The sequence below is a fragment of the Nannospalax galili genome, unplaced genomic scaffold, assembly GCF_000622305.1.
Source record: "Nannospalax galili isolate Female #2095 unplaced genomic scaffold, S.galili_v1.0 scaffold679, whole genome shotgun sequence".
Classification (NCBI taxonomy): Eukaryota; Metazoa; Chordata; class Mammalia; order Rodentia; family Spalacidae; genus Nannospalax; species Nannospalax galili.
The window spans coordinates 529,117-557,036 of record NW_008343462.1 but is presented as its reverse complement, the minus strand read 5'-3'; the positions used below and the strand labels follow the sequence as shown (position 1 = coordinate 557,036).

General features: G+C 49.3%; 1 protein-coding gene across 2 annotated transcripts; it reads right to left on the bottom strand.

Annotated features, from left to right (window-relative positions):
• Window positions 1-274: 274 nt before the first annotated feature.
• Wdr45b (WD repeat domain 45B) lies at window positions 275-26,772 on the bottom strand. 2 transcript variants are annotated; one of them, XM_017799789.2, is made up of 10 exons: window positions 26,590-26,772; window positions 21,635-21,709; window positions 12,977-13,078; window positions 10,494-10,581; window positions 9,030-9,124; window positions 7,058-7,248; window positions 3,391-3,476; window positions 2,469-2,570; window positions 1,851-1,972; window positions 275-474 (listed from the first exon to the last, which is right to left on the bottom strand). In XM_017799789.2, exons 1-10 carry the CDS (start codon window positions 26,654-26,656, stop codon window positions 461-463), a joined length of 942 nt encoding a protein of 313 aa, XP_017655278.1. In that variant the 5' UTR covers window positions 26,657-26,772; the 3' UTR covers window positions 275-460. The 2 variants fall into 2 exon arrangements, with proteins under 2 accessions (XP_017655278.1, XP_008837877.1); XM_008839655.3 differs by having other exon boundaries at window positions 277-1,533.
• Between the last annotated feature and the right edge of the window lie 1,148 nt (window positions 26,773-27,920).

The window sequence follows — 27,920 nt, the reverse complement described above, 5'->3', positions numbered from 1 at the left end:
TGGGCACCTCTGCTGGCACCTGAGGCCAGGCAGACCAAAGCTGGCCCAGTGTGGGACAGTGACAACAAGATGAGTAAAGAGAGCTACTCGAACCCACTCTCCAGGCTGGCCTCAAACCTCACAGACCAGGTGGGTTATCCTCTCAGAGGCCGCGCTGGGGAGGCACCCACACGACACCCCCAGGCCCATCTCACGGCAGGCAGTCCTGGACCCCTCCATCCCACCAGCCAGGAGGACAGGTGGCTTCAACACACACCACTCAGCTCTTCACAGGTACAGAGTACAACAAAATTAGTCACTTTTATTTAAAAGAAACAGTACAAATAAGTGTGCAAAATTAAGTTTCATGATTAAATACACATAAAGGCAACATGCATACTTGACATCAAATCCACATACAAATTAGTCGATTACAGGAGTAAGGGCACTGGCAGAACTGAGACCTGCTGCTGTGCAGAATTTAAATGCTGCAACCTGAAATCAAAGACGCAAAACTGAGCTTCTTAGAAGGGATGTAAGAAAACTAAGCACACACCTCAAGTGCCGGCACCAAAGCCTTGTCAGTACTGGACGTGCTGCCACCCCCAGTGTCAGGATGCACTTCCGGACATGGGGCAATGAGAGGGTGGATGCCTCAGGTCAAGGCAGTTCCCTCCACACCAACAGGTCACAAGGGGACACATGGGCATGGCCCTGAGAAGGCCCCTAAGTGACTTTCTTCTGTGACTCATCTTTAAAGTCTGTATTACTTCGTTTCCTACAGTAATGGAAAACTGTTTTAACCCAAACTAAACCAGGAGACCCCGCTCTTTGCAGCCTGAGCACTGGGCCTCAGGAGGGTGCCACACGCATTCTACTTGCTGGTGGGTCTGGGGTGTGGTCCTAACAAGGTCAGGACACCTAGAGACCACACCACAGTGCATCTGAACAGGGCTCCTCGTGTGCAGCAGAGGGAGCTCCGTCCCTGTTCTGGACAAGCTGCTCTTACTCTACTGGAACCAGTCTAGGATCTGAGTCCTGCACGCTCATCCCTCCCACTGAAGAAGGGAAAACTGACGGCCTCTACTGCAAAACAAGCTCCCACACGTGTGCTGCTCTTGGATGGTCCACAGGTCGGCAGGGAGCCTCTCAGCATGAAGATACAGTGCGGCCACTAATGCTAACATCAAAGTTGAACTAAAGGAAAAGAGGCCAGTGGGGGGCACAAGATGCCCAGAGCCACAGAGCATCTGTGGAACTGTGATGATGATTCTCTTTAATGTGGCAACGGGAAGCCTTGCTCAGGAAGGCAGACAACCACGTATGGCTTCAAGACCAAGGTCCCGGGAGTCCTTGAGCCCCTCACCCACAGGCCTGGGGCACTGGCACCAGCCCCAGGAGTCCACAGGGCACTGGGTGGTGGCATCAGCTGCACTCAAGGGCAGAGTCACAGCTTGTCATCAGTCATCTCCAGGAATTGTGCACACACGTCCCGGACACACTCCCCCTTGGGGCTGAACAGGAACTTGTAGTAGCTGCCGTCGGCACAGATGGCTGGGGCAGAAGGAGACCCTGTCAGCATACACTTACTCTCCCAGAGTCAAAGCAAACAGGCCTCACTGGGCAAAGGGAAAACAGCCTCAGGAAACCTGAGCACAGCTGGCCGGGAGTCACAGGCTGCCCGGGGGATAATCATCCAAGGGCCAGATACGGGAAAAGAGTCTGAAGTCATCTGCGCAAGACCGTATCTGCCCCAAAGCTTTCCTGGGAAACCAGGAAGGCAGGTCTTGATGGCACCCTCCCCAGCCATAGGAGGTGGACAGGGGGCAATGGGGCGGCTGAACCCTGACCGCACGGGACGGACCACTTACCAATGACTGCGTTGGGCTCTGTTCCAAAGGCACAGATGCATGGAGAGCCTGAGGGGACCTGAAACTTGGAGAAACTCCACTTGGAGCTGAAGTACTTTGGAAGGAAGCTAGCGGATGCCAAGCTGTGAGGGCAAGAAGAGAAAAGACTGCTGCACTCAGGGGCCCAGACACAGAGAACACTGAGACTCCCTTTGGTTCAGACTGAGTGATCTTATTTCTTAAATATAAACGGCCAGGCATGGTGGTGCAGGCCTTCAAGGCAAAGGCAGGCCGATCTCGGAGTTCCAGGCCAGCCAGGGCTACAAAGTGAGACCCTGTGTCAAAAACCAGAACACATATGCACTCAGGGTTTTGCAATGAAACAGTGTGGCTTTCGGCACGAAAGGGCACAGGCTCTCCTGCCATCACTTAACCCAGAGCACGAAAACCAGAGGGCCTTCCGTTCAGGACTGAGTTCCAACCACCTGATGTGCAATGTCAATCCACGTTTGCGTTCAAACCCCATGAAGATCAAATTAACGACAAGAGTTCAACCTCAACTGTGGGTTGGTTCAGGTGGAAGCACCAGGAAACCATCAAACTCGGGGTGCTCCCTACCACAGCTTCCCTGAAACCTACCTAGACTGTTTATTCCTTTTTGGATCTTCAGCTGCAAAAATGTGCACAGTGCCGTGGTCACTGGACACACAGATGAGGGAAGCGTCCTGATTGAAGTTGATGCTGCAGAGAAACCAGACAGGGCTTGTCTGTATGGACACAGAGGACCAGACCCAACTCACACACCGCACTAGCCCATACCCAACATTATCAGACTAAAGGCAGCAACTTTACGTAGCACCCTGCCCCTTTACTAGCCAACAGCACCCACTGTGGCACCAGGATCAAAGCCAAAAAAGCACAATCTGCGCACCACGGCTCTGTCCTTGGGTGTTCCACAGGCAGGGCTGCTGACAGCTGTGTACCAGAGACGGGCACTGGGGCTTCCTGAGATGACCTCACATCATCTTCAGAAGGCCCAGGGAAGAATGGCACAGGCTGTGCTGGAGAGGCAACTATTAAGTATGTCAGTGTAGGCACTGGCCACGCGCAGTCTGTGCCCGAGAGCAGACAGGCAGGAGAGTGCGCTGCATCCCAGGGCCAGGACCTACAGGTTAAATCTGCTAAGTCTGACTCAACACCTGCAGGCCACAGATGGCAGCCATGTCATGAAACCCTGCCTGGCTGGCTTCAGCACTACAGACCTCATGGCATCTGGCAGAGAATGAACTCAATATTATAGACAAACTCTCAAGGCCTGTACCATAAAATGACACAGGGAAGTAAGCTGGGATGGAGGGAGGGACACAGATGAGCCTGGCAAACAGACTCGTGCTGCAGCAGGAAGGTGAGGGACCACGCTGGTCCGCCTTGTGCATACTTCCCATGAGAAAGAGTTAAATCGGCAATAACAGAAAGAGCGAAAACCCAGCACTCTATAAGAGCCCAGCCACACTACACTGTGTGGTCGTGCAGGCCATGCACCCCAGGGTGAAGTCCTTACCAATAGATATTAGCTGCTTGAGATCCTCTTCGTAGCTCCTGGATTAAATGCCCTGATGAAGTATCAAATATTCTTATAAGGGTCCCCTTTGAAAAACAGTGAAGTGTTTCATTATCAACAATTCACAACTCTTTCATTAGTTTGAAATGATTTTTATATATTTTTATTTATTTTTGAGACAGGGTCTCCCTGTAGCCCCAGCTGGCCTGGAACTCACTACGTAGACCAGCCAGGCTGGCCTTGAACTCAGAGAGATCCACCTGCCTCTGCCTCCTGAGTGCTGGGATTAAAGGCATGCGCCACCATGCCTGGCTTGAAACGATTTATATTTAAGACCCACTGGTCCCAACAGCCCTTTCTAAACTTGCCCGTACTGTCTAAGGGTCTCCCTGTAGCCCCAGCTGGCCTGGAACTCACTACGTAGACCAGCCAGGCTGGCCTTGAACTCAGAGAGATCCACCTGCCTCTGCCTCCTGAGTGCTGGGATTAAAGGCATGCGCCACCATGCCTGGCTTGAAACGATTTATATTTAAGACCCACTGGTCCCAACAGCCCTTTCTAAACTTGCCCGTACTGTCTAAAACTCAGCATGTTCCTCGTCTCCCAGCTCAGGCCACAGCATGGAAGGAGCAGGAAGACCATCTGCTAGTGGGGGCCGTGGCCCTGGCACTTTCCTCTTCCCCACAGGCGACAGGAGGAGCATGAACTGCCCTCAGAAACACAGGGCAGCACCGAGTGAGGCCAGAGCACCTCCACCAACTACACAACCACCCTGAGAAAGCAGAGGTGCTCCAAGACTCAAGACCACTAACATGCCCTTAAGAGACGGTTCCTAGTTGATCTGATGCTGGGATGAACATGAGTGGTCACAGCTCTGGTGGAAGGTGACCCAGTAACCTCTAAAAATAAGTCCATCTTCCTGTCTCACTCATGGCAATGCAGCAGGGTAACCAGGAGGGGGCGCCCTACAGCCAACAGAGCTGCCCGCTGATAGCTAGCACTCCACACACTTCCCAAATACCCTGCTCAGCACAGGGACAAAGATGAGGCTATGAGAATCTAGCAAGAGCCAGGCGTAATGGAGCACACTTTTAATCGCAGCACTGGGAGGCAGAGGCAAGTGGATCTGTCTGAGATCAAGGCCAGCCTGGTCTACACAGTGAGTTCCAGACCTTGTCTCAAAAAAACCCCCACCAAACCCCAAAAACAAAACAAAACAAAACAAAAAAACAAACAAAAACCTACCATCAACAAAATCCTATACAACAAACCACAGAATCTAGCAAGAGTTTAACTACATGATGGCCAAGTAAACTCTGGGGAGGAAAACAATTACTGCAGAAACCAGTAAAACAGCAATTACTCGTTTTTCCTTTTTTTTGGTCTTTTTGAGACAGGGTCTCCCTGTAGCCCCAGCTGACCTTGAACTCACAGAGATCCACCTGCCTCTGCCTCCTGAGTTCTGGGATTAAAGGCGTGCGCCACTATGCCCGGCTCGGTTTTCCTTTTAAAATTATTTTTATTTGGGGCTGGAGAGATGGCTCAGCGGTTAAGAACACTGGTTGTTCTTGCAGAAGTCCCAGGTTCGAATCCAGCACCCACATGACAGCTAACGACTATCCGTAACTCCAGTTCCAGGGGATCCAACGGCCTCTTCTGTCCTCCGTGGGCACTGCACGACATGGGTGCAGTTACATGCAGGCAATACACTCATAAAATAAAAATAATAAAATATATTTCTAAAAATTATTTTAATTTTATATGTGTTTTCCTGGCACGTATGTGCACCTGTGCATGCAATGCCCAAAGAGGCAAGAAGGCATCAGATCCCCTGGAACTGGAGTTATGGACGGTTGTTAGCCTCCACGTAGATGCTGAGAACCAAACCTGGGTCCTCTGCAAGAGTAGCCAGTGCTCTTAACTGCTGAGCCATCTCTCCAGTCCCTCTTTTTGGTTCTGAGACAGTCTCACGCTGTAGCCCAGGCTGGTCTCAAACCCGAGGCAATTCTGCCTCAGCTTCCCAAGTGCTGGGATTCCCGGCTGCAGTTCCTAGTTTTGTAACATGAGTATTAGATTAAATGAGTGACAGAATGGAATATAAAAGGTCTGTAATTGACAAAAACCAAACAGCCTGACACTGGAAAAAATCCTTGTACCAAAGCCTATTTTGTAACAAATAGCTGAATATCTCATGTAGTTTACTGAATACTCACATCTAAAAGTGTTGGAGTGTGCATGATGGCACAGACTTATAAACCCAGCTACGCAGGAGGCTAAGGAGGGACATCAAGTTCACGGACTGCCTGGGCACAGAAAGTCTTCACTCAAGGCCAGTGGGGGCTACACTTAGCAAGACCCTCTTTTTAAAAAAAAAATTGGTTTCTGAGACAGAGTCAGGCATACCAGGCAGGCCTGGAACTGACCTCCTGAGTGCTGGGATTACAGGTGTATATCATCACGTGGATCAAACACAGAGCTTCATGTATGTTAGGTAAGAATTTTATCAACTAAACTACATCCCCAGCTCAAAAGAGTTTTATTTCTAAATTTACACGAATGTGACTTGTTTAGTAAGCACAGTGAAATGTAGGTAATCTCAGTGCTCAGGAGGCTGAGCAGGAGAATCATAAGTTCTGGGCCAGCCTGGGCTACATCTAGTGACACTAGTCTCAAAACCCAAATGTACACCCCACTGCACAGCAGTACCTAGTTAGATCTCCCGGTGGCTGGGGCAGGATGGAGCAGGACTCATCACCTCTGCTACTTGTTCGCACACACTGACCACTGCTGTCCCCCAGTAGCAACCCAGGCACCAACTACACTGGCAGAGCACAGCTGCTCCCCGGCACCAGCAGGCTGCACCCACTGACAGATACTTCAAGGGCTTGTGGTCTCACCCCAGTTGACAATTGATAATTTCCTACAAAGCGATCCTGAGCTTACAGCTGTAAGTGGAAATCATAGTATAAAGATACTGATTTTTGGAGGCCTGCAAGATGGTTGAGCGGGTAAAGGTGCTGCCAAGCCTGGCAATCTGTGTTCAATCTCTATGTGGAAAGAACCAGATCAACAAAGTTGTCCTCTGACATACATGTGTGTTGTGGCATGCTCTCCCCCAATCTTGTGTGTGCATGTTCACATACACACATACGAATAATTATAAAATAAAAATAATAGGTATCAGACCATGCATGGTGGTGCATGACTTTAATCTCAGCACTCGGGAGGCAAAGGCAGGCAGATCTCAGTGAGTTCGAGGCCAGCCTGGTCTACACAGCAAGTGTTCCAGGCCATTGAGAACACAGTGAGACTTTTAGTCTCAAAAAGAAAAAAAATAAATAAACCACAATTTTCTTTTTCCACTTCAGGCAAACTACAGGGAATGTATCACCAGTAATGCAGAGAGGGAATACTCCTAGACAGGTTTGAAAGGCACTTCTGAAGTGTCACTGGGCAACCACAGCACAAGGGTATCACTCTTGTAGTCCAGGATGGCCTTCAACTTATGATCTCTGCCAGTGGCCCAGGGCTGGTATCACAGACACTATCATACCCAGTCAGTATTTGCCCTTATTACAGTCTACAACACACTGGGTTTCCAAAGAACAGGAAATAAACAGCATGAAGGCCTCGATCCTTCCCAAAATGTGATCACCCCGGCACTTACTTTTTCAGATGCAGTTGCAATTCTTGTTCCCTGCAGGTTGAGAGCAATGCAGCTCAGGACGCCCTCGTGAGCGGGAATGTCTACTGGTGGCTTCTCAGTGCTGGCCAGGTCCACGAGCTGCACGTGGCCCGTGTGGGTGCCAGGGAAGGCGAGAAGAGAATTATTACTGTTGGGACACAGGACGCAGAGACCTGAGCAGAGACAGAGAACCAGTTGGGAACTGACAACGGCCAACACCTGATTCTTCTTCTTTTTTAAGTTTTTTGTTGTTTTTTTTTTGGTGTTTTTAAGACAGGGTCTCCCTGTAATGGGGGCTGTCCTGGAACGCACTATGTAGACCAGGCTGGCCTTGAACTCAGAGATCCACCTGCCTCTGACTCCCGAGTGCTGGGACTACAGGTGTGCGCCACCAAGCCCGGCCCTTTTTAAAAATATTTTATTATTTTTATTTTATGTGTATGAGTGTTGCCTGCATGTGTGTAAGTGCACCCGTGTCATGCAATGCCTGCAGAGGTCAGAAGAGGGTGTCGGATCCCCTGGAACTGGAGCTATGGACAATTGTTAGTCATCATGTGGGTGCTGGGAATTGAACTCAGGTTCTCTGCAAGAGCAGACAGTACTCTTAACCACCGAGCCATCTTTCCAGCCCCCAAAGTCTGATTCTTTACAACCCAAACCTACTTCCTGCCCTCAAGTCCTCAGACACAAGTAACTATTTGTGGAGTATGTTTACCTCAGAATGGTGTATCAGGGCCAAAATTGCTGCCCATAAGACCTGCTCATAACCGGGAAAAATGGCTGAGCTTCCGCTGAATGTCACTCACGGCGCCAGCTACAGAGACTACAATGAAAACTATGGCATCTAAGAACTCCGAAAGCAGAAACATAAAAACCCCTCAGACACTTAGGAGTGCAACTGGCAACAGATGCACCCCACTATGCAGGAGACCTGTACACACTGCCCGTCCACAGCCATCAGTTGGGAGACCCAGCTTTGCCTGTATCTAACCCGTCGTCTACAGTCTGTGTAGACACAGCTAAAACCTCAGCAGATGAGTTCAAAGAGTTAAGAGGTAGAAGAAAGCCCCTAAAAGGCCAACAAGTTTTGGTGACCTGTGACTGAAAGATCACTGTCACCTAATTTCAAGACTTAACTTCGAAGTCTCAGCAATCCGGGAAGGATGACATTGTAAAGGCTGAAGCAGGGACTACCAGAAAAGAACAGGGAACTAGGGAAGACGGGGACCAAAGTACCGTAACACAGAAAAACAGCACTGAAAACCATTGGACTCAGCAGGGTACAATGGAGCACACCACCTGTAAGAACCCAGCACTCAAGAGGCTGAAGCAGGAGGACTGTGAGTTCAAGGCCAGGCTAGGCTATACGAGATTATGTCTCAATAAATGAGTAAGTAAATAAATAATAAAAATACTCAAAAAGTTGACATGTGCTGCCTGGCTGGCATCTCAGCTGATGCAGGATCACCTGAGCCTAGAAGTTCAAGACTGGCCTGAGCTGCACAGCATGACTCCGTTCAAAAGAAAAACGGAATGGGCGGGAGGGGGGAGAATTAAAGAGAAAAAAAGGTGAGCTAATACAACATCCAGTTAGACATAACTGAGGGAAACTCACAATTTTTAACACAGCACAGAAATGACAATGAACAGATGAGTCACTCACAGAGAGGAAAAATGCTGAGGTTAGAGGTCAGGTGCCCAGTGTGGGAAAGGAACAGCTGCGTGGCTCAAACTGCTGGGGAGGGGATGTGGGAAGACCCTCCCCCACCCCCACAATGCCGAGGGAGTTCAGGCAGGGAGGGAGGAAAATCTGGCAGCCTGCAGAGCGCTGCGGGTGTGCACGACTACGCACAAGACCCGGTGCAGCCCCACTGCTCAGACGAGGCCCCCCGGGGAGAGGGCACCCAAGCCTCCTCGCCACTGCGCCCACAGCTGTGCTTCCTGTCCGTCTCACCTTTAGGGTTACAGCAGGTTTCAAAGACGTGCAGCTGATGGGGGTTGTGTGTGAACGTGAACACCTTGATCATGGAGTCCAAAGCCACCACAATTCTGAAAGAAAACTGCCATCAGAGCTCCTCTCAAGAAAGCGAGATTCTGTTATCTTCTGAAGCTCACACAAAAAAGACTGGGCATTTTGCTTTTTTGTTTTTGGTCTTTTTGAGACAGGGTCTCCCTGTAGCCCCAACTGTCCTGGAACTCACTGTGTAGACCAGGCTGGCCTTGAACTCACAGAGACCCGCCTGCCTTTGCCTCCCGAGTGCTGGGACTAAAGGCGTGCGCCACCATGCCCGGCTGGCATTTTGCTTTTTTGAGACAGGGTCTCACTCTGTAGCTCGGCTGGCCTTGAACTTCAGTGGTCCTGTCTCTGACTCCCAAGGGCTGGCATTAGCAGTGTGCCAGCATGTCTGGCATTGCTTTAGTTTTGAGACAGGGTCTCACATAGTACATGTTGGTCTTAAACTCGATATGCAGATGAGGCTCGCCTTGAACTCCTGATCCTCCTGCCTTTACGTCCCAAAAGTTAGGACTACAGGTGTGTGCCACCGTTCTATTGGAAGCAGGTCCAAATGTGGCCAAGGGAGCAGAGCACAAACGCTGAGTGGGCTCCCGGCCGCAGTGCAGCCTTCGAGCACCTCCTGAGCTCAAGTAGACATCCTGTCTAGAGCCATCAACAACCCAACATTGACTCTCCTCCTCCCACAGGTGCCTTCCTAACTAAGGGGTGTGATGAGTGGACAACATGCCTGAATCCAGCTCTTGGGAAGCTCAGGCAGGGTGAGGAGATTTCAAGGCCAGCTTAAGCTGCCCAGGAAGACCGTCTCAACAAACTCCACCACAGTTCTCAAATAGAAGGCTCTTGGTCTGGATCAAGCTGTTGCACTACTTAGACCACTAGTGCTAACTTGGCAGGGCCAGCCCCTATCTACACTCCATTCCTTAGCACCTGGTGCTCCTGTAACAGACAGAACCTGACTTCTTAAGAGCTTGAGATGGAAATCACATCAAATTAGAACCCAAGTGAAGAAGCTCTGCTCTCCCTGGTCAGCACACCAGGGCAGGGCAAGCCTCCAGAGAGCGATGCTGGGCAGAGCCTGCTGCTCGAGCAGTGCGCGTCAATGGCATTACCAGCTTCCAAGTTCTCCCTTCTCAACATGAACTACCCAATAAAGGCAGCGTCTGACAAGGCCTGCCTGACACTGGGGTGGTGGCTCCTCACTGCAGACCTGGGACATCTCCATGCCCACCCAGCACTCCCCTCTAAAGAGTCCAGAGGCCAGTCAAGTTCCCAGCCTTCCCCTTGGCACAAGTGTGGGCCACAACTACAGGTACTGCTATCTTAATACACTGCTACACAGAAAAGAACTGCATCTATTTTTAAAGAAATGAAACTCCACCTAGGAAAGCAACACAAACCCACCTATCTCGCCGCAACTTGACAGCCTTGACCTCTGTGGAGAACTCTATCTCGATAACAGTCTTCTTCTTCAGGTCATCCCAGATCATCACTGAAACACAAAGGGATGTACATGGTGTCACAGGCAGCCCAGGGCTGGTCTGCAAACGCCACTTAACACATGAGGCTGGGGAGGGCTTCCCCTTAGAATCTTCCTGCCCACTTGCTCCCACCCCTTTCCAATGTAGCACACACAAGTACAACCAAAGGCTCACACAACCAACCTCTTACACACTCAAGCACACACAACCGTGCTTAATTCCAAAGCCTGACTGCAGTTACTAAGTGTTTAAAAAGTGCCCGAGAGAAGCCCGAGTCAAAATGTGAAAGGAAAGGGGCTGGAGAGGTGGCTCAGGGGTTAACAGCACTGGCTACTCTTGCAGAGGACCCAAGTTCAATTCCCAGCACCCACATGGCCACTAACAACCATCCACTAATTCCAGTTCTAGGGGATCCACTGCCCTCTTCTGACCTCAGCAGTCACTGCATGACACGGGTGCACTTACATACATGCAGGTAATACACTCATACACATAAAAAAAAATACAATATTTTTTAAAACTGTGAAAGGTAGGCTAGGTGTGGTACTACCCAACTTAATTCTAGCACTCAGGAGGCAGGTGGATCTCTGTGGGTTTAAGGCCAGCCAGGTCTACATAGCAAGTTCCAGGCTACTCAGGGCTATAAGGCGAGTCTTGCCTCAAACAACGGGGCACTCAGAACTAGCAGGACCTAGGTTCAATTCCCAGCATCACAAAGAAAGAGGAGGCGGGAGAGTGCAGCAGAGAGAGCTGAACGGGTGAAGGTGCCCTGCTGCCTGCTCAGCCTGGTAGACTGTGTTTGATCCCTATACACACATGGGGTGGAAGGACAGAGCTAACCTCCACCACTTTTTCTGACCTACACACATAATAAAAAAATTTTTTCGACAAAAGGAAGACTAGTGGGGCATGGTGGCACCCACCTTTAATCCCAGCACTTAGGAGGCCAGCAGATCTCTGTGAGATCAAGGCCAGCCTGGTCTACATAGACCAGCTAGGGCTACAGGGAGACCCTGTCTCAAAAAGACAAAAAAAAAAAAAAAAGATTACTAAATCCTTTAGCTGCTACAAAAACCTGTTGGAAATTTCCAAGATCTTTTCATTCTTCAACAATTTAAATTTTGTAGTAAGATTTCACAGGTGAGAGCTGCAAGATGGCTGAGTGAGTAAAGACACTTGCCACCAAGCTGGATGCTCGGAATCCACACGGTAGAGGAGAACCAACTCCACCACTCCAGCACAAGTGCACCCATACACATACGTGCATACATGCACAAAATAAATGTTGGAACAGTGAACAAGACCTGGTTTGGTAAAAATACCTTCGCTCCCTGTCCTTTCCCATGATTTGATTATGAATCAAATCAAATTACTCATAACCAGAAAAAGATGGGGTGTTCTCACCTCACTGGAAAGCCTGCTGGTGCTGTGAGGAAGCGGCCACTTCACACTCTGCTCTAGGCCAGTAAAGACCATCTTGGACCTTGGAGCCTGTGGCTCTACCCAAAGGCGAAATGTCAACAAGACTCATTCCTGCACTGTTCTACAGTCTCTGCTCCTGATTCCAAAACAAAGGCAGAGCTGCAGGCCAAGCTCCCCTGTATGCAGACTCCACTTTGCAGGCTCATGGAGCTGCGCTGAGAACTCTACACCAAGAAGCACTCTCTACATGGCCCTTTCTTCTCTTTCTGGGTGTTGGGTGATAGGAACAGGGCCTCGAGAACACCAGGCAGGCACACACCTGAGCTACTGGCCCATGCCCACCATCTCTTCCTCTGTTCTTGCATCAGGCCTGGCCTATCCCCAAAGGCATGGTCTCCACCAGATGCCAATCCCTCCCAGCAACTGGCACCTGAGGCCCAGGTCTGCCCCGTCCCTGCCCCTTTCCACCTTCCCTATGCTTGGCCTTCTTTCTAGGTCTCTTTCCTCTCAAGCTTTGAGGAAAGATTAGATGAGATAGGACAAGCTTCCTTCTTTCAAACAAAAGATAGATTAAGCTCATTTTCTGGCCAGTAAAGCTCCCCATGCCTCACTTTAAGAGCCACACCTCTCAACTGTAGTCCCTTTCACCATATAGAGAAACACACCCAGAGGCAGCCTGGCTTCTTGTTCTGGACAGTCAATGGCTATCAGCAGGGGGAAGCTTTCCCTCTACTTTGCTTTACTCTGAATTCACGACCTCCACCACAGCAACCCAGAGGTGGGGCACACTCCCACCGGCCAACAAAAGCTGACACTGAGCCTCCACATCCATCCACTTCCAGGAAGCTTCTTCTGCAGTGGCCAGTCCTCCACACTTCATAGGACAACTAGAGACTTTCACAGGGACACAGATATAGGATGTTCTAGAAAGTTCAGGACAGCACTACACATGCAACAGGGTTCTTAAAGACAGGACTGATCTACCTTTGTTGGGAGGGTATTTCGGCTTCTTTCCACCACCAACCAGAGCTAAATAGTTGCAGCGAAATAACATTTCCACATGGCCAACTCCTCCTTCTAAAAACTCTGAAACGATAGTTTAAAAAGACAATTTTAACAAGTTAACAGGTGTATTTTTAAAAACTATATTATTTTTATATTTTTATGTGTACGCGTGTATTGCCTGCATGTCGTGCAATGCCCTCGGAGGACAGATGAGGCTGTCGGATCCCCTGGAACTGGAGTCACGGACAGTTGTTAGCTGCCATGTGGGTGCTGGGACTGGAACCCATGTCTTCTGTAAGAACATCCAGTGTTCTTAACCGCTGAGCCATCTCTCCAGCCCAGCAGGTGTACTTTACACAGAGAAAAAGTGAAGACATAGAACACTCAGCATTCCTTCTTTCCTCCAGACAGGGCCTCACACTGTGAATCCCTGGCTGGCCTGGACTCCTGTGAACCAGACCAGACTCAAACTCACAGATATCCTCCTGCCTCTGCCTCCCAGATGGTGCTGGGATTAATGGCGTGTACCACTACACCTGGCCACCATTTCATTTTTTAAAACAATTTATTATTTTTATGTGTCTAAGTGTATTGCCTGCATATGTGTAAGTGCACCCATGCTGTGCAATGCCCATGGTCAGAAGAGGGAGTCGGATCCTCTGGAACTGAAGTTAGGGATAGTTGTTAGCCACCATGTGGGTGCTGGGAACTGAACCCAGGTCCTCTGCCAAAGCAGCCAGTGCTCTTAACTACTGAGTCACCTCTCCAGGCCCCACTATCAGAAGTAGACGTGTGACTGGAGCACTCCTGTTTCTTTCTGCACTGTGTCTGAGAACTGAGACACACTCCCCGAGAAACCAACTCAGAAAATGTGGAAAATACTCAAATTCATATTCTAAGTGCAGCAGGATCTATATAGAAGCTGCAAAGCAAGGAGTGATGGTGCGAGTCTGCAATCCTAGTGCCCAGGAGGCTGAGGCACGATGATTAAGAGCCCAATGCTGGGGCTGGTGAGACGCTCAGCAGGTAAAGCACTTGCCCTGCAAGCCCGAAGACCTGAGTTTGATTCCCAGAATCCACGGAAAGGTAGGAGAACAGACTATTTATTGCCAGTAAATAAATTAATAATCTGCCTAACGTGGTGGTGTAGGCCTTTAATCCCAGCACTCGGGAAACAGAGGCAGGTGGCTCTCTTTGAGTTCAAGGCCAGCCTGGTCGACAGTGAGTTCCAGGACAGCTGGGGCTACAGGGAGACCCAGTCTCAAAAAGACCAAAATAAGTAAATAAATAACCTATAAATGGAGAAAGTATACTAAAAGCTTCAGTGAAAAGATGAGTCAGTTGTGATGATTCTCTCTTGATTATTTAGACATTTGTCCCACTAAGTCTGAAATACTCAGAATGTTCCAGGGCTGGATGCAGCTCAGGGGAAGAATGGCTGCTTTGCAGACACAAAGCCCTAGAGTTCTATGCGACCCAATGCCCTCTTCTGGCCCCTGCAGGCACTAGGCACTTATGTGGTACAAATACATACATACATACATACATACATACATACATACATACATGCAGGAAAATACTCATACAGATGAAATAAATCTTCAACAATAAAAAAAGGAAGTTCACAAATTATGTCAGCAAAAAAAAAAAAAAAAAAAAAAAAGGCCAAAGATTATTCATGTTCTCTGTGACAAGAGGATGCCCATGTTCTCAAGTGAGTCCCAGGAAGAAACTTCCATGTTCTGTGGGGCTCATGGAACTCAGCAGGACCACCAGCTCAAGTCTCTGCTCTGTAAGGACAGGGATGGAGCGCCTGAGACAGAAGGGAGCACACTGCCAACAAGCCAGGAAGCAAAGCTTCTGGAAACCAGGACTTCACTACAGACAGACTCTGACCTCTGTGAACCAAGAGTCCACCAGCTCCCTCAAGGTCTGGTAGCAATCCCAGAAAGGACTTAGAGTTAACATTACCCACAAGGAAACACAGGTCTTCTCAAAGGTAGCACTGCCAGATGGCCACAGTGGGGCTCTGGCCTCTGGGTTAGGTGCATGGCTTCAAACTCTATCAGCACACAGGTTCTTTACTCTGGCAGCACATGAGGCACTATTCATGTCCTTAAACCCACTCACCCTGCAGCAGGACACACAGCGGCCAGTGACACTCTTCACCTTAGCACTCATTAAGCAGAGTGGACAACCACCACAGCTTAGGAAAACCAAAAACTGAGCACACACCAAACGGTCGGGGAGGACAGGACAGTCTCCTCAACAAACGGCTTGAGGATACTCAATGTCCACGTTTGAAAAATGAAGCTGAACCTTAACCTATGCCACATACAAAAAGCAACCCAAAATGTATTAGAGACCCACAAATCAGACTCTAACTGTAAATTCCTGGAAGAAAATGGGAAACGTTCATGACCCCAGATTCAGAAATAACTTCTTGCCTCGGACACCAGAAGCACAGGCAGTAAAAGCCAAACAAGAGGCAATAACAAATTTAAGAACTGACTGGACCATAGGGAATGGTATTAGTGTAAAAACCTGAAAAATTACATATACGCTATCTCTACGTGAGTCCATGTGCTTAGCTGGACTACATAACAAGAAACAGTGCCAGCCAGGAGAAACCTCCCTGAGTTGTTGGTCAGGGTGGTGTAAGAGACTCCCAAAATTACACAGGCTATTGCCACAGTCCTTGATTCCCTCCCAGAACTTGAAGGTAAGACCCTATTGCTGAAGACAGGCACACTGTGGACACAGGATTTAGAGCAATGGAATTGGAACTGACCAGGAAGCCACCTCCCCTGAAGGCTAGCTCTCATAGCGTTGAAGAGCACCATGCAAGCTGCTAAGGGAGACCATCAATTGATGGTCCAACCCCAGCTTCAAGGCCTAAAAACCACATCAATGACCAGCACAGCAAATGACATTGGTGCAGTAGTGGCACTTTTTTGTCTTTTTGAGACAGGGTCTCCCTGTAGCCTTGGCTGTGTTTACCAGGCTGGCCTTGAACTCACAGAGATCCACCTGCCTCTGCCTCCCAAGTGCTGGGACTAAAGGCATGTGCCACCACATCCAGCTAGCAGTGGCACTTTTATCTTGTGGGTAATCAACAGCTACCTAATTGGACTTAAAGTCCACTGAATGGGAGGAAATTCATGTATGGTACCGTAAACCAAGCCAAATACACAGTTGGAGAGGTCATAGATCTTAGAGAAAAATCCCAAGGCTGTCACATCCCTAGACCAATGTAATATGGTATTCCAATCACCACCCATCAAAGAAGCTTCTTTTTCAAGACACAGTCACAGAGTTCCACAACTGGTCACATACAGAGACTGTCTGTGAACTTCCCAAGCCTAAGTGGCACATCTAGGCAACCTCTACACCTAAGGCTCACGAAATATAGAACAGGGGATGAAGAGAACACTAATGCATCTTTATCTATCTATCTATATATGTATACTTTTTTAAAATTGTTAGTTTTTATTTTCTGTGTATGAGTGTGTTCCTGCACATATGTGAGTGCACCTGTGTCATGCAATGCCACAGAGAACAGAAGAGGGCTTCGGATTCCCCTGGAACGGAAGTTAAGAATGGTTCGTATTTCGTAGCCACCATGTAGGTACTGGGAATCAAATCCAGGTCCTCTGCAAGAGCAGTCAGTGCTCTTAACCACTGAGCCATCTCTCCGGCCCCACTAATACACCTTTCAATTCTCATCAATGAAGCTCCCTCATGCAACAGAGGGTCAGGAACACAAAAGGTCACAAATGGCCAAAACGCAGAAAATAAGAGTTCTTAAACAGGACTCCTATATTAAAACCCACCCACCCAGAGCTCAGGGATCATTGCAGAAGATGGGGTGGAAAGATTTTAAGAGCCAGAGAGGAGGTGCACAAAATGGTATGAAATGGTACAGAGGTACGGAAATAGTCCTACCAACTCCTAGGATTTTGTAGGACTTCTAATATGAACCTACAGCAATGGTGTCAGCATACACAAGACCCGTGCAGACTTAAGCAAGACAAAAACCCAGCACCAAACTGTGGAAATGAACAGCGGGTACCAATCTTAGTCAAAGAATTATTGGCAGCTGATTACTGCTAGGTGAGGAAGGCTGATCTTAAAGGGAGGGACTCTAGATAAGTTGACTAGACCCCAGTGGATGAACTTTGACCGCGAGACATCTGGGAAGCTAACTTGATGTTGTAGGCCGTAATGCAAATGACAGAAGGTATGACCTCCGGTGGGGGGAGGGGCTATGGAAGGTGCCGTAGTGGAAGGAGGTATTAAGATGATTTTCTGTATGAAATACACAAAAATTCAAGAAAAAGTTTAAAAAAAAAAAAACAAAAAACTTGACTGAGTCCATGGAGATGGCTCAGTGGTAAGAGCATTTGCTGCATAGTACAATGGTCTGTGTTCAATCCCTGAAACCCACAGTAGCAGAGAAAGTTATCTTGACCTCCACCTGCACACTGTGGAACACACAGAGAAATTAATTTAAAATGTAAGCCCATTATATGCCAAAGATAAAGAGTGAAAGGAATCTATGGAATGACAGCATCTCTGAGAGCTGAGGAGACGGCTCATCTGGTAAAGGGCTTGCCACTCAAGCATGAGACCCGGAGGACATGGGCATGGCTGTAAAGGCTGGGCATGGTGGGGCATGGCTGTAATCCCAGTGTTTGGAGAGTAGAGACAGAAGGATCCCTGGGCCTTACTGGACAGCCAGCCTCACCTAACCAGTGAGCCAAGGCCAATAAGAGACCCTATCCTAAACAACAAGGTGGGGGGGGGGGCTGGAGAGACGGCTCAGTGGTTAAGAGCACTGGCTGCTCTTGCAGAGAACCCGGGTTCACTTCTCAACTTCCACATGGAAGCTAACACCATCTGTAACTCTAGTTCCAGAGGCTCCAACGCCCTCTTCTGACCTCCATGGGCATTGCATGACATAGGTGCAATTACATTCATGCAGGCAAAACACATATAAAGTAAAAATAATAAATAACAGCTGGGCGTGGTGGCACATACCTTTAGTCCCAGCACTCGGGAGGCAGAGGCAGGTGGATCTCTTGTGAATTTGAGGCCAGCCTGTTCTACACAGTGAGTTCAGGTCAGCTGGGACTACAGGGAGACCCTGTCTCAAAAAGACAAAAATAATAATAACAAATAAAATACTAAAAAAAGGTGTGTACTTAAAAAAATCAATACAGATGGCTTCTATGAAGACACCAAGGTTGACCCCTGGCCCCCACATGCATCTGCACAAACAAGCACACACTGGCACACACACGGCAGAGAGTACCTGCAAAGCAAGCATTTGGTAACAGAGTGATAGCAGAATACATGAACTCTCACAACTCCACAACGAAAAGAATCCAACAATCTTGTTACTAAAAATATTAGACATTTGGGGACTGGAGAGATGGCTCAGCAGTTAAGAGCACCAGCTTGCTCTTGCAGAGAGAGGACCTGGGTTTGATTCCCAGCACTCACATGACAACTAACAACCATTCATAACTCCAGTTCCAGGGGATCTGATGCCCTCTTCTGACCTTCACAGGCATTGTACGACAGAGGTGCACTTGCATGCATGTAGGCAATACACACATATACATAAAATAAAAATAATAAAATATCAAAAAAATAAAAACTTTTAAAAATTATACATTTCTCCAAAGATGATCTCCAAAGCACACAAGGGCCTCAAACTTGCACTTTAAAAGGAGACACCCCCCCACCTCCCACCCATCAAGCACACAACCACCAGGAAAACAGGAGCTGTGAGTGTTGGTGAAGCAGGTGCAGAGCACCACAGGGTCCAGCAGCCCTAGCTCTGGGTGTCTATAAAAAGCCCAAGCAGGGTCTCGGTGAGGTGTCTGAACACCCGAGTTCACAGCAGCACCATTCACAAAGCCAGAAAGTCAAAGCGATTCAAGTTTGCCCACCAACAGATGAGCAAGTACTCATGAAGCTTTGGTGAGGAGGACACCAAACCCTCCAGAAGTTCCAATGCAATGCTGAAGCCTGGTTCCTCACAGCTGCACAGGGGCTGCAGGGATACAAAGGCCCCTCAAGGCCATTCTAAAACTCTTGGCCACCACACCAGTTCTAGAGCCGGATTATTTGTCTTCTCAGCCGCTCTTCCAAATGGGAAGAAAGGTCCACCTGTGCTGTCTGCCCGAGTCACACAAGATCCAAGGGCCACGACAACTGTGAACTGGAGACCAAATTTTGCCAACTCTTGTGCTCTGAATGTGATTTATCTGGGCCTGGACTCTGAGCTCAGGAGCACCATGTAATTTTAAAAGGATGAGGGCTGAGAACAGAAGAAAATGTGGGCACCAAGATGGCCAGTGTACCCAGAATCATGAGAATACACACCACAGTGAGATCCCCACAGCAGCCACGATGGCCGAGCACCAGGTGTTACCGGCATGCCTGAACTGCCTCTGTTGGGCCCGATCCGTCTCACACCCATTCTATTCAGCTTTGGAATTAAGAGCTGGTTCTTTATAGAAACTCCTCCACATTTCTACAGCTACAGGGTAGAGAGCTAAAATCAAAGTGTATCATCCTTGAGCATTTCTGTAATGTTGTAGAAGTGAATGTGGCCCTAATACACCACTGTGAGACCAGGACAGGATCCCTTATCAACGCCAGGCAGCCCTCTCCTTGTGTCTCAGCCTTCCAGAAGAGCCATGCTGTTCAAGTGGCGCAGCTGGAGTGCAAACTCACTACAGGATGCGGAAGACACAAGACTGAGACCTTGGAGTAATGTGGAAGAGTGCCATCCAACTGCAGGAGCAGGCATCCCCAGGCAAGGGCTTCTCTGGCTCCCCTGAAGAGGCAGCTGCTCATTGGTGGCCCACCTTGCAGTCTTCTCACTAGGACACTAAGAGACAAGGCCCAGAGACCACAGAGAGGACAGAGTGCTGCACAAGGGCCCCATTCCCTCCTCACCATTCAGGACAGTGAGCCACTGAGAGAACAAAGGAGTAAGAAGTCTGTGGCTCAGTTTAGATTCAAGTTGCTGCTTGGCTGTGGTGGTGCATGCCATTGATCCTAGTGCTCAGGAGGCAGAGGCAGGTGGATCTCTGTGAGAGTGAGGCCAGCCTGGTCTACATAGAGTTCTAAGGCCAGCTGAGGCAACAGGGAGACCCTCCTCTCAAAAAAAAGATGTAAACTGCCAGTAATGTTAACTGCAAATGAGCCTAAAGGTGGTCACACAGGAACTGAAAACATGGCTCAGGTCAGGAGCACTGGCTGCTCTTGCAGAGGACCTGGGTTCGGTTCCCAGCACCCAAAGCGGCTCACAATATAATTTGTGCAATTTGTGTGTTTGTAATTTGTTTCAGAGAATCTGATACCCTCTTGTGGCTTCCACAGGTATCGGGCATACATGGGGTACACATACATACATACATGCAAACACTCAAACACGTAAAATAAAAATAATCAAAAGAATAACTTCACAGAATAGAAAAAAAGTACATATAAATTTCTTATAATGTGTTGTTCCTACTGTGGCTTTTTTTTCCCAAGACAGGGTCTTCCTGTTTCCCCCCACCCCCAGCTGGCCTGGAACTTACTATGTACAGCAGGCTGGCCTCAACTCACAGAGTGATCTGCCTGCTTCTGCCTTCCAAGTGCTGGGATGAAAGGCATGTACCACTATGCCCAGCTACCGTGACTTTTTTGTGTGTGTTTTTGAGACAGGGTCTCCCTGTAGTCCCAGCTGGCCTGGAACTTACTATATAGACCAGGCTGGCCTTGAACTCAGAGATCTGCCTGCCTCAAGCACTGAAAAAATTCTACTTATTTACCAGCTCCAGCTTTTTAAACTTTTATTTTATGGAAACACAGATTCAGACACTGAAATAAAAAAAAAGGAATTGCAATTTATCATTATGAATAAAATGTGGTCTTCTGGGGCTGGAGAGATGGCTCAGCAGTTAAGGGCACTGACTGCTCTTGCAGAGGACCCAGGTTCGATTCCCAGCACCCACATGGCGGCTATGAACCGTCCTTAACTCCAGTTCCAGGGGAATCCGAAGCCCTCTTCTGACCTCCACGGCATTGCACGACATGGGTGCACTCACATACATGCAGGCAATACACTCATACACATAAAATAAAAATAATATTTTTTTTAAAAAGTGGGGTCTTTTTTGAGGCAGTGTTTTGCTCAGCCTCCCAAAGCTGAGGCGAGAATGCTGGGATTGAGACATGAAGCACAGCGACCAGCTATGAGCACTAAGTGCTGGTTGGCTGAGGAGTTGGGCCCTGAGAGCTGGATTAAACCCACTGCCGACCTTCTCTCACTTTCCCTTCAGTAAGGGGGAGTGCAAATGTTCAGCATTACCCACCCCTGGTTCTCCCGAGTGGAGCTAGCCAGGACTAAGACGTAGGGAGGGAGGAGCAGTTTGCAGGGTCTGAAGTTCATTAGAAAACACAGCTTGGTCACACTTGTGTCAACACGGCCAGTGCACGGCCATGTGCGCATGCAAAGAAAGGTGGCTCTGGCTCCGTTTTCAAAGGGCCAGCCTGCTGGCTCTTCCGTTACGGCTGTCCTTCTACACTGAAGAGTGAGACGGAAAACCCCAGAAACAACCATTAAACCCTTACCTTGTTTCTCTTTTTCTTTGAGTGGATCGGTGTTATAGACTCGGAATCCATTTTCCATCCCACACGCGAAGCATCCTGAACAGGAAATGGGAAAGAGACACATGAATCCCCACGCTGAAAGGAGCAGAAGCAGGAGCGGGGGAAGCTGGCACCTGCTAAGATGCTCAACCTGCACACACTGAGTACTGAACCACAGATATTTCCACAAGACACGTTAGGGCTGTAGTTTAGCCATTTTCCCACCACAGGGCCCTTTTTCAGCATCCCTGTGCACCGAGCTTCTGCTTAGTACTGAGCATCCCGCCCCTTACTAAGGCTCAACTGGACTCTCCTTGCAGAACACACTGCACAAGTGCTGTATCAGGTACAGTGCTAGGTCCTGGAGGGGTGCAGACACACGAAAATCACATCTGATGAAAATGGGCTAAAATGGGCAACCTGGCCACTACAGACACCAGGATAGGGCAAGTGCCGGGTGCCGAGACAGGACGCAGGTGTGGACTCCTGAGACAGGGAAGGAGACAAAGAACTACTCTTTTCCACTTACAGAATGGTTCCTAGAAGGCAGACATGAGGACTCCCAAAGTTCCTTTCTACCCATGAACTGTCCAAATTCCTCAAATCCATCATGACCACAAGAGTGATCCAGGACATCCCTGTCACTGTCTCCGAATCACGTATCATGTTGTCAGTGGTCCACATAAAAGGCACAGCTAGGAACTGATAAAGCATCCCAGTCTCAAGATGCCATGCTGGTTCCTAAGACTATTAACCTCCTTCAAATGCCAGGCCGAACCACTGTTCACATGAAGCTTTGGTGAGGAGGACACCAAACCCTCCAGAAGTTCCAATGCAATGCTGAAGCCTGGTTCCTCACAGCTGCACAGGGGCTGCAGGGATACAAAGGCCCCTCAAGGCCATTCTAAAACTCTTGGCCACCACACCAGTTCTAGAGCCGGATTATTTGTCTTCTCAGCCGCTCTTCCAAATGGGAAGAAAGGTCCACCTGTGCTGTCTGCCCGAGTCACACAAGATCCAAGGGCCACGACAACTGTGAACTGGAGACCAAATTTTGCCAACTCTTGTGCTCTGAATGTGATTTATCTGGGCCTGGACTCTGAGCTCAGGAGCACCATGTAATTTTAAAAGGATGAGGGCTGAGAACAGAAGAAAATGTGGGCACCAAGATGGCCAGCATACCCCAAATCACGAGAATACACACCACAGTGAGATTCCCAATAGCAGCGACAATGGCGGAGTACCAGGTGTACTGGGATGCAGAGAACCAAGAGCTGTACAGGGGAGGAAGGCAAACAGAACACCTGCACACGCACCAAAGCAAACAGGTCTAGTAAACACAGTGACACTGCCACACTCATGGAACCAAATACCCATACACATGCCAGCAATGGTAAAATGGCTAAATGCCCCCACAAAGGAACATTACAAATCCATGAAAAAGGTTTACTACCAAATTCATCAATGTGGGAGGAGGGAGCTGGTACCTCACATTAAAAAAAACAAAAATGAGACTGAAGAGATGGCTCAGAGGGCGAAAGTAGTTTCAACAATTTAAAATTATGTGCAAATGCACTTAAAATTTTTTGGTTTTATGTATGTGTATCTGTATGCAGCTGTTTGTCTGAATGTGCACTATGAGGCCAGAGGAGAGTGTTGGATCCCCTGAAGCTGGACTTACAGGTAGCTGTGAGTCACCTGAGAAGCACGCAGATCTTTGTGAGATGGAGGCCAGTCTGGGCTACACAGCAAGTTTCAGGCCAGCTCGGGCTACAAGAAAAACCCTATCTCAAAAAAGCCAAAAAGTGATTCCTGGAGCTACAGTGATGGTTCAGAGGTAAGGGTACTTGCTGTGCAAGCATGAGGGCCTGAGTGAATTCCCAGCATCAACATAAAAGCCAGCATGGCTCTATGTGCCTGCAACCCCAGCACTGAGAGGTGGAGACAGGTGGACCCTGAGAGCTCACATGACAGCCAGCTTAGCTGAAAGGGAGAATTAGAGACCCTGTCAAATGAAGGTAGAGTACCAAACAGACATCCGCTGTCCTCCGTCACACAAACACTTGGGGTGCACCTGCACACATGCACAGTGATCTCTAAGCCTGATTTTATAACAGGCGTTTAGAATACAAAGAGAGAGAGGGTGAAGCAAAAATGGCTCAGTGAGTAGGAAGACTCCCTGCTCTGACGGAGGACCTGAGCTCAGTTCCCAGCAACCAGGTCAGGTGCTTCACAACCACCTGTAACTCCAGCTCTAGGGGTCAGTCACCCTCTGGCCTCCATTAGCACCTACGTACATATGTGCACATATGTACACAGAGAGCTATGCATACACATAATTTTAAAAAGAAATCTTTTTTTTTTTTTTTTGGTCTTTTTGAGACAGGGTCTTCCTGTAGCCCCAGCTGGCCTGGAACTCACTATGTAGACCAGGCTAGCCTTGAACTCAGAGAGATCTACCTGCCTCTGCCTCCCCAGTGCTGGGATTGAAGTCATGCACCAACACACCTGGCTTAAAAATAAATCTTAAAACATTTTGTTTTCATTTTATGTGTATGAGTGTTTTGTCTGCATGTATGGTAGTGCACTACATGCATGTAGTACCCATGGAGGTAAGAAGAGGGTGTTGGGTCCTCTGGAACTGGAGTTAGAGTTGTTAGCTGCCATGTGGGTGCTGGGAACCAAACCCAGTTCCTCTGCAAGAGTAGCTGGTGCTCTCAACTGTGGAGCCTTCTCTCCAGCTCCATAAAAATAAATTTTAAATCAGTATAAGCAAAACCAGGTTTTGAGATTATACTGTAAGGTATTAATCCAACTAGAGCCAGAAGTTTTGTATTAGAGTGTATTTCTTTTTTCTTTAAAGACAGGGTCTCATGAAGCCCAGGACGACTTTGAAATCGTGATCCTCTTGGCTCCACTTTGCTAGTACTGGGACCACAGGCATACGTTACCACTCCCAGAAAGGAAGTACCGGGTTCAAACCAGGAACTCATGCATGCTAGGCATGCACTTCATTAACTGAGCTACATCCCCTCCTTGAAGGAGAATTTCCTTTTTATTTTTGAGACAAGGTCTCACTGTATAGACCAGGCTGGCCCCAAACTCACAGATCCGCCTGCCTCTGCCTCCTGAAAGCTGGGATGAAAGGTGTGCAACACCACACTAGGTTGAAAGATAATTTCTTAAATTATTACTGTCCTTTAATATGTACATGTATTTTGCCTACATGTATGTAAGCACACCATGTATGTTCAATGCCTAAAGAGTGTAGAAGAAGGCATCAGATTCCCTAGAACTGGAGTTATAAGTAGTTGTTAGCTGCCATGTGGGTGCTGGGAACTGAACCTGGGTCCTCTGAAAGAGCAGCCAGTGCTCTTAACTGCTGAGCCATCCAACCCCCTGAAAGAGAATTTAAGTAACTGTATCACTGTTAAATCTATAAAAGGTTCTAAAACCTATTTAAAAACGACTGGAGATGCTCTTGAAAATTCAAATGCGCCCAGCGTGCAACATCTTGCTCCCAACATGCTAAGTGTGCTCCTTCACAGTCCCCACAGTGTGAAGATAAACCACTGCAGTCACCAGAAGGCTACACAATCCATGCCTCATAGGGTCACTACATGTGAGTCTGTCTTTCTTTAAGAACCCACCTGTTCTTTACAGGACAATAGTCTTGCCCTCCTCCAATCTAATGGAAACTTTCTGTGGCTGTCACAGAACATGCACACTGATATACATATTTCTACTGCTTACCTTGGTTTTTCTTAGTATTTTTACTCTCCTATAGGCTTTGATTACATTTAACATATCCCTCCATCCTCTGGTAGTGCCTAGCATCCTAAACCGAAGTAAATATATAGATGAGATACACAATCATTGCATTATTGACTTAAAATTACTTGTTTTGAACCCCAGCATCTTAAAATATGTCATTTTGGGGCTGGAGAGATGGATCAGTGGTTAAGAGCGCTGACTGCTCTTGCAGAGTACCTGGGTTCGATTCCCAGAACCCACAAGGCAGCTAACAACTATCCATAACTCCAGTTCCAGGGGAATCCAACGCCCTCTTCTGACCTCCTCAGCCCTGCGCAGCACGGGTGCACTTACATACATGCAGGCAATACACTTGTACACATAAAATAAAAATATTTAAAAAATAAAATACGTCATTTTAAATCATCTTGAGCAGAGATGGAGATACAGAGGCAGGAGGATCAGCAGAAGTTTGAGGCCAGCCTGGGTCAGAGTGAGTTCTCGACCAGCCCTAGTTTCCACAGTGCGCTCCTGTCTCAAAAAGCCAAACCAACTTTTTTCCTAGCCAGGGCGGTAGCACCGGCCAGTGATCCCGGCGGTTCTGGAAGCAAGAAGGGAAGTTCCCTCGAGCATAGCTCAAGACAAGTTTAAGCAACAGCAAGACCCCGTCTCAACAAATAGTTACGTGCTCTCTCTCAAACTTATTTTTGAAAGCCAAGATGTAAAACACTCTTCGAAGCTCCTGAGTAACAGCCATACCCAGGGGTCCCGCCCCCCTCCGCCAGCAACAGCGAGAACACCTCCTAGACCCCACCCTGGGAAGGACCAGCTGGAGACTAGGACCCGCTGGGGGAAATGAGGGCCCGCCGGGGGAGAACAAGACCCGAGGGGGGAGATGAGGACCCGCACAAAGCGCCCGCGGCTAAGAACCGGAACGAACCGCCGCTCGGTGACGGACAGGACCGGCGGCGACGCAGGGCCCGGGCTTCGGGCGGACAGGAGCCCGAAGGTTCGACCCGGGAAAGGCGGGCCGCGGAGCGGGGCTCGGAGTCCCCGGGGCGCCAGGACCGCTTCCCGAAGGCCCAGGGTCCCGCCCCGGCTGGGTCCGCGTCCTCGGGGCGGGAAGGCCGGGTCTCCCCAAGCGCTCGCCGCGCCTCCCAGGGAGGGGGCCGGGCCGTCCTCACCGTGGTCCTGGTTGAAGCCGGCGTAGAGCAGCCCATTGCCGTGGGGGTTACACGGCAGCAGGTTCATGGCTCTCCTTCGGTCCTCAGCACCGCATACCGCAAACAGCGGACTGTCGGTCCAGTCGCGCGGCGCTAAGGCCGCCGCGGCCGGAAGCTAGGGTCCTGGGGGGAGGGGGAGAGGGTGAGCGTCGTGCGTGCCTGCGTCAGCTCGTGCGGACGTGCGTGCGCGTGCGCGCACCTAGGAAGCCTGGAGCGCTGATTACACCCAACCTCGGCGAAGAAGGGTGGGCAGGGAGCGCGGAGAGCCTTCAAGCTGGGCCTGGAGGGCGGGGCCAGGGTGGGGCGTGGCCTGACGGGGACCGCCTTGGAGCGGGCCTCGGGGCGGGGCCTGGACGGCGGGGCGGGGTGGGGCGGGGCGAGTCGGGGGCGGAGCGGGGTCTGCCGGAGGCCTATGGGGCGGTGCGGTGCGGGCCGGCCGGGCCGGGCGGAGGACTGCTGGGGGCTGTAGGAGCGGGAAGGCTCTGCCAGGACTGCGCACGACGGGGTCCGTGTGGGAGAAGAGACCCCACCAGACACTCCGGCCCGCAACATAGTGTTCTGGAACCCCCGCCACATTCCCACGGGATACACGTTCCCCCCGAAACTGCTCCCTTAGTGCTCCCCGGCACAGGTTCCCCTGGACGCACTTCCTTATGGGACACACGGACACCACACACACACACACACACACACACACGTCCTCCTGGAACCCCCAACGTCTGACCCATGTTCCCAGAGTTCTCCAAAGGACACCTCCCCGGCCCTGTAAGACAAGGGCCTTCGAGGACACAGCCCCACCTGGGGGGCGGTCGTCGGGAGTGTGCTGGTCACAGAAGTTTGGCCCCCGGCTCTGGCCAAACCGAGGCTATGGTTTGCTCCTAGGCCCCTCTCTGTTTCACGTTCCTATTCCTTTCCCGCTGCGTTCTTCTTTGCCTCGCCATCCCAAGTGAAAAAAGCACATCTCAGAAGCAGCCACATAGAGCGTCAAGCCCTTGAACTTCCGGCCTCTAGAACCGTCAGGATCCTATTTCTGTTTTTTATAATTACCCAGTCTTGCGTATTGTCCATATGGTCCAAGATATTGTCATCCGGTGAATGGCACGGTTTGTGACACCCCCCCCACACACACACACCTTGCAGCCTGATTTCAGTCACCCTACTGTAAGCAGCTTTGCTTTTGCTTCGGAAGCCCACATTTAATTTGATGAAACGGTTCTCCAGTAGAGCAAGGCCAGCATCTCCGTATGTTTGAAAAAAAAACATCGTGACACCTATAATTGACGTTTTTCTAG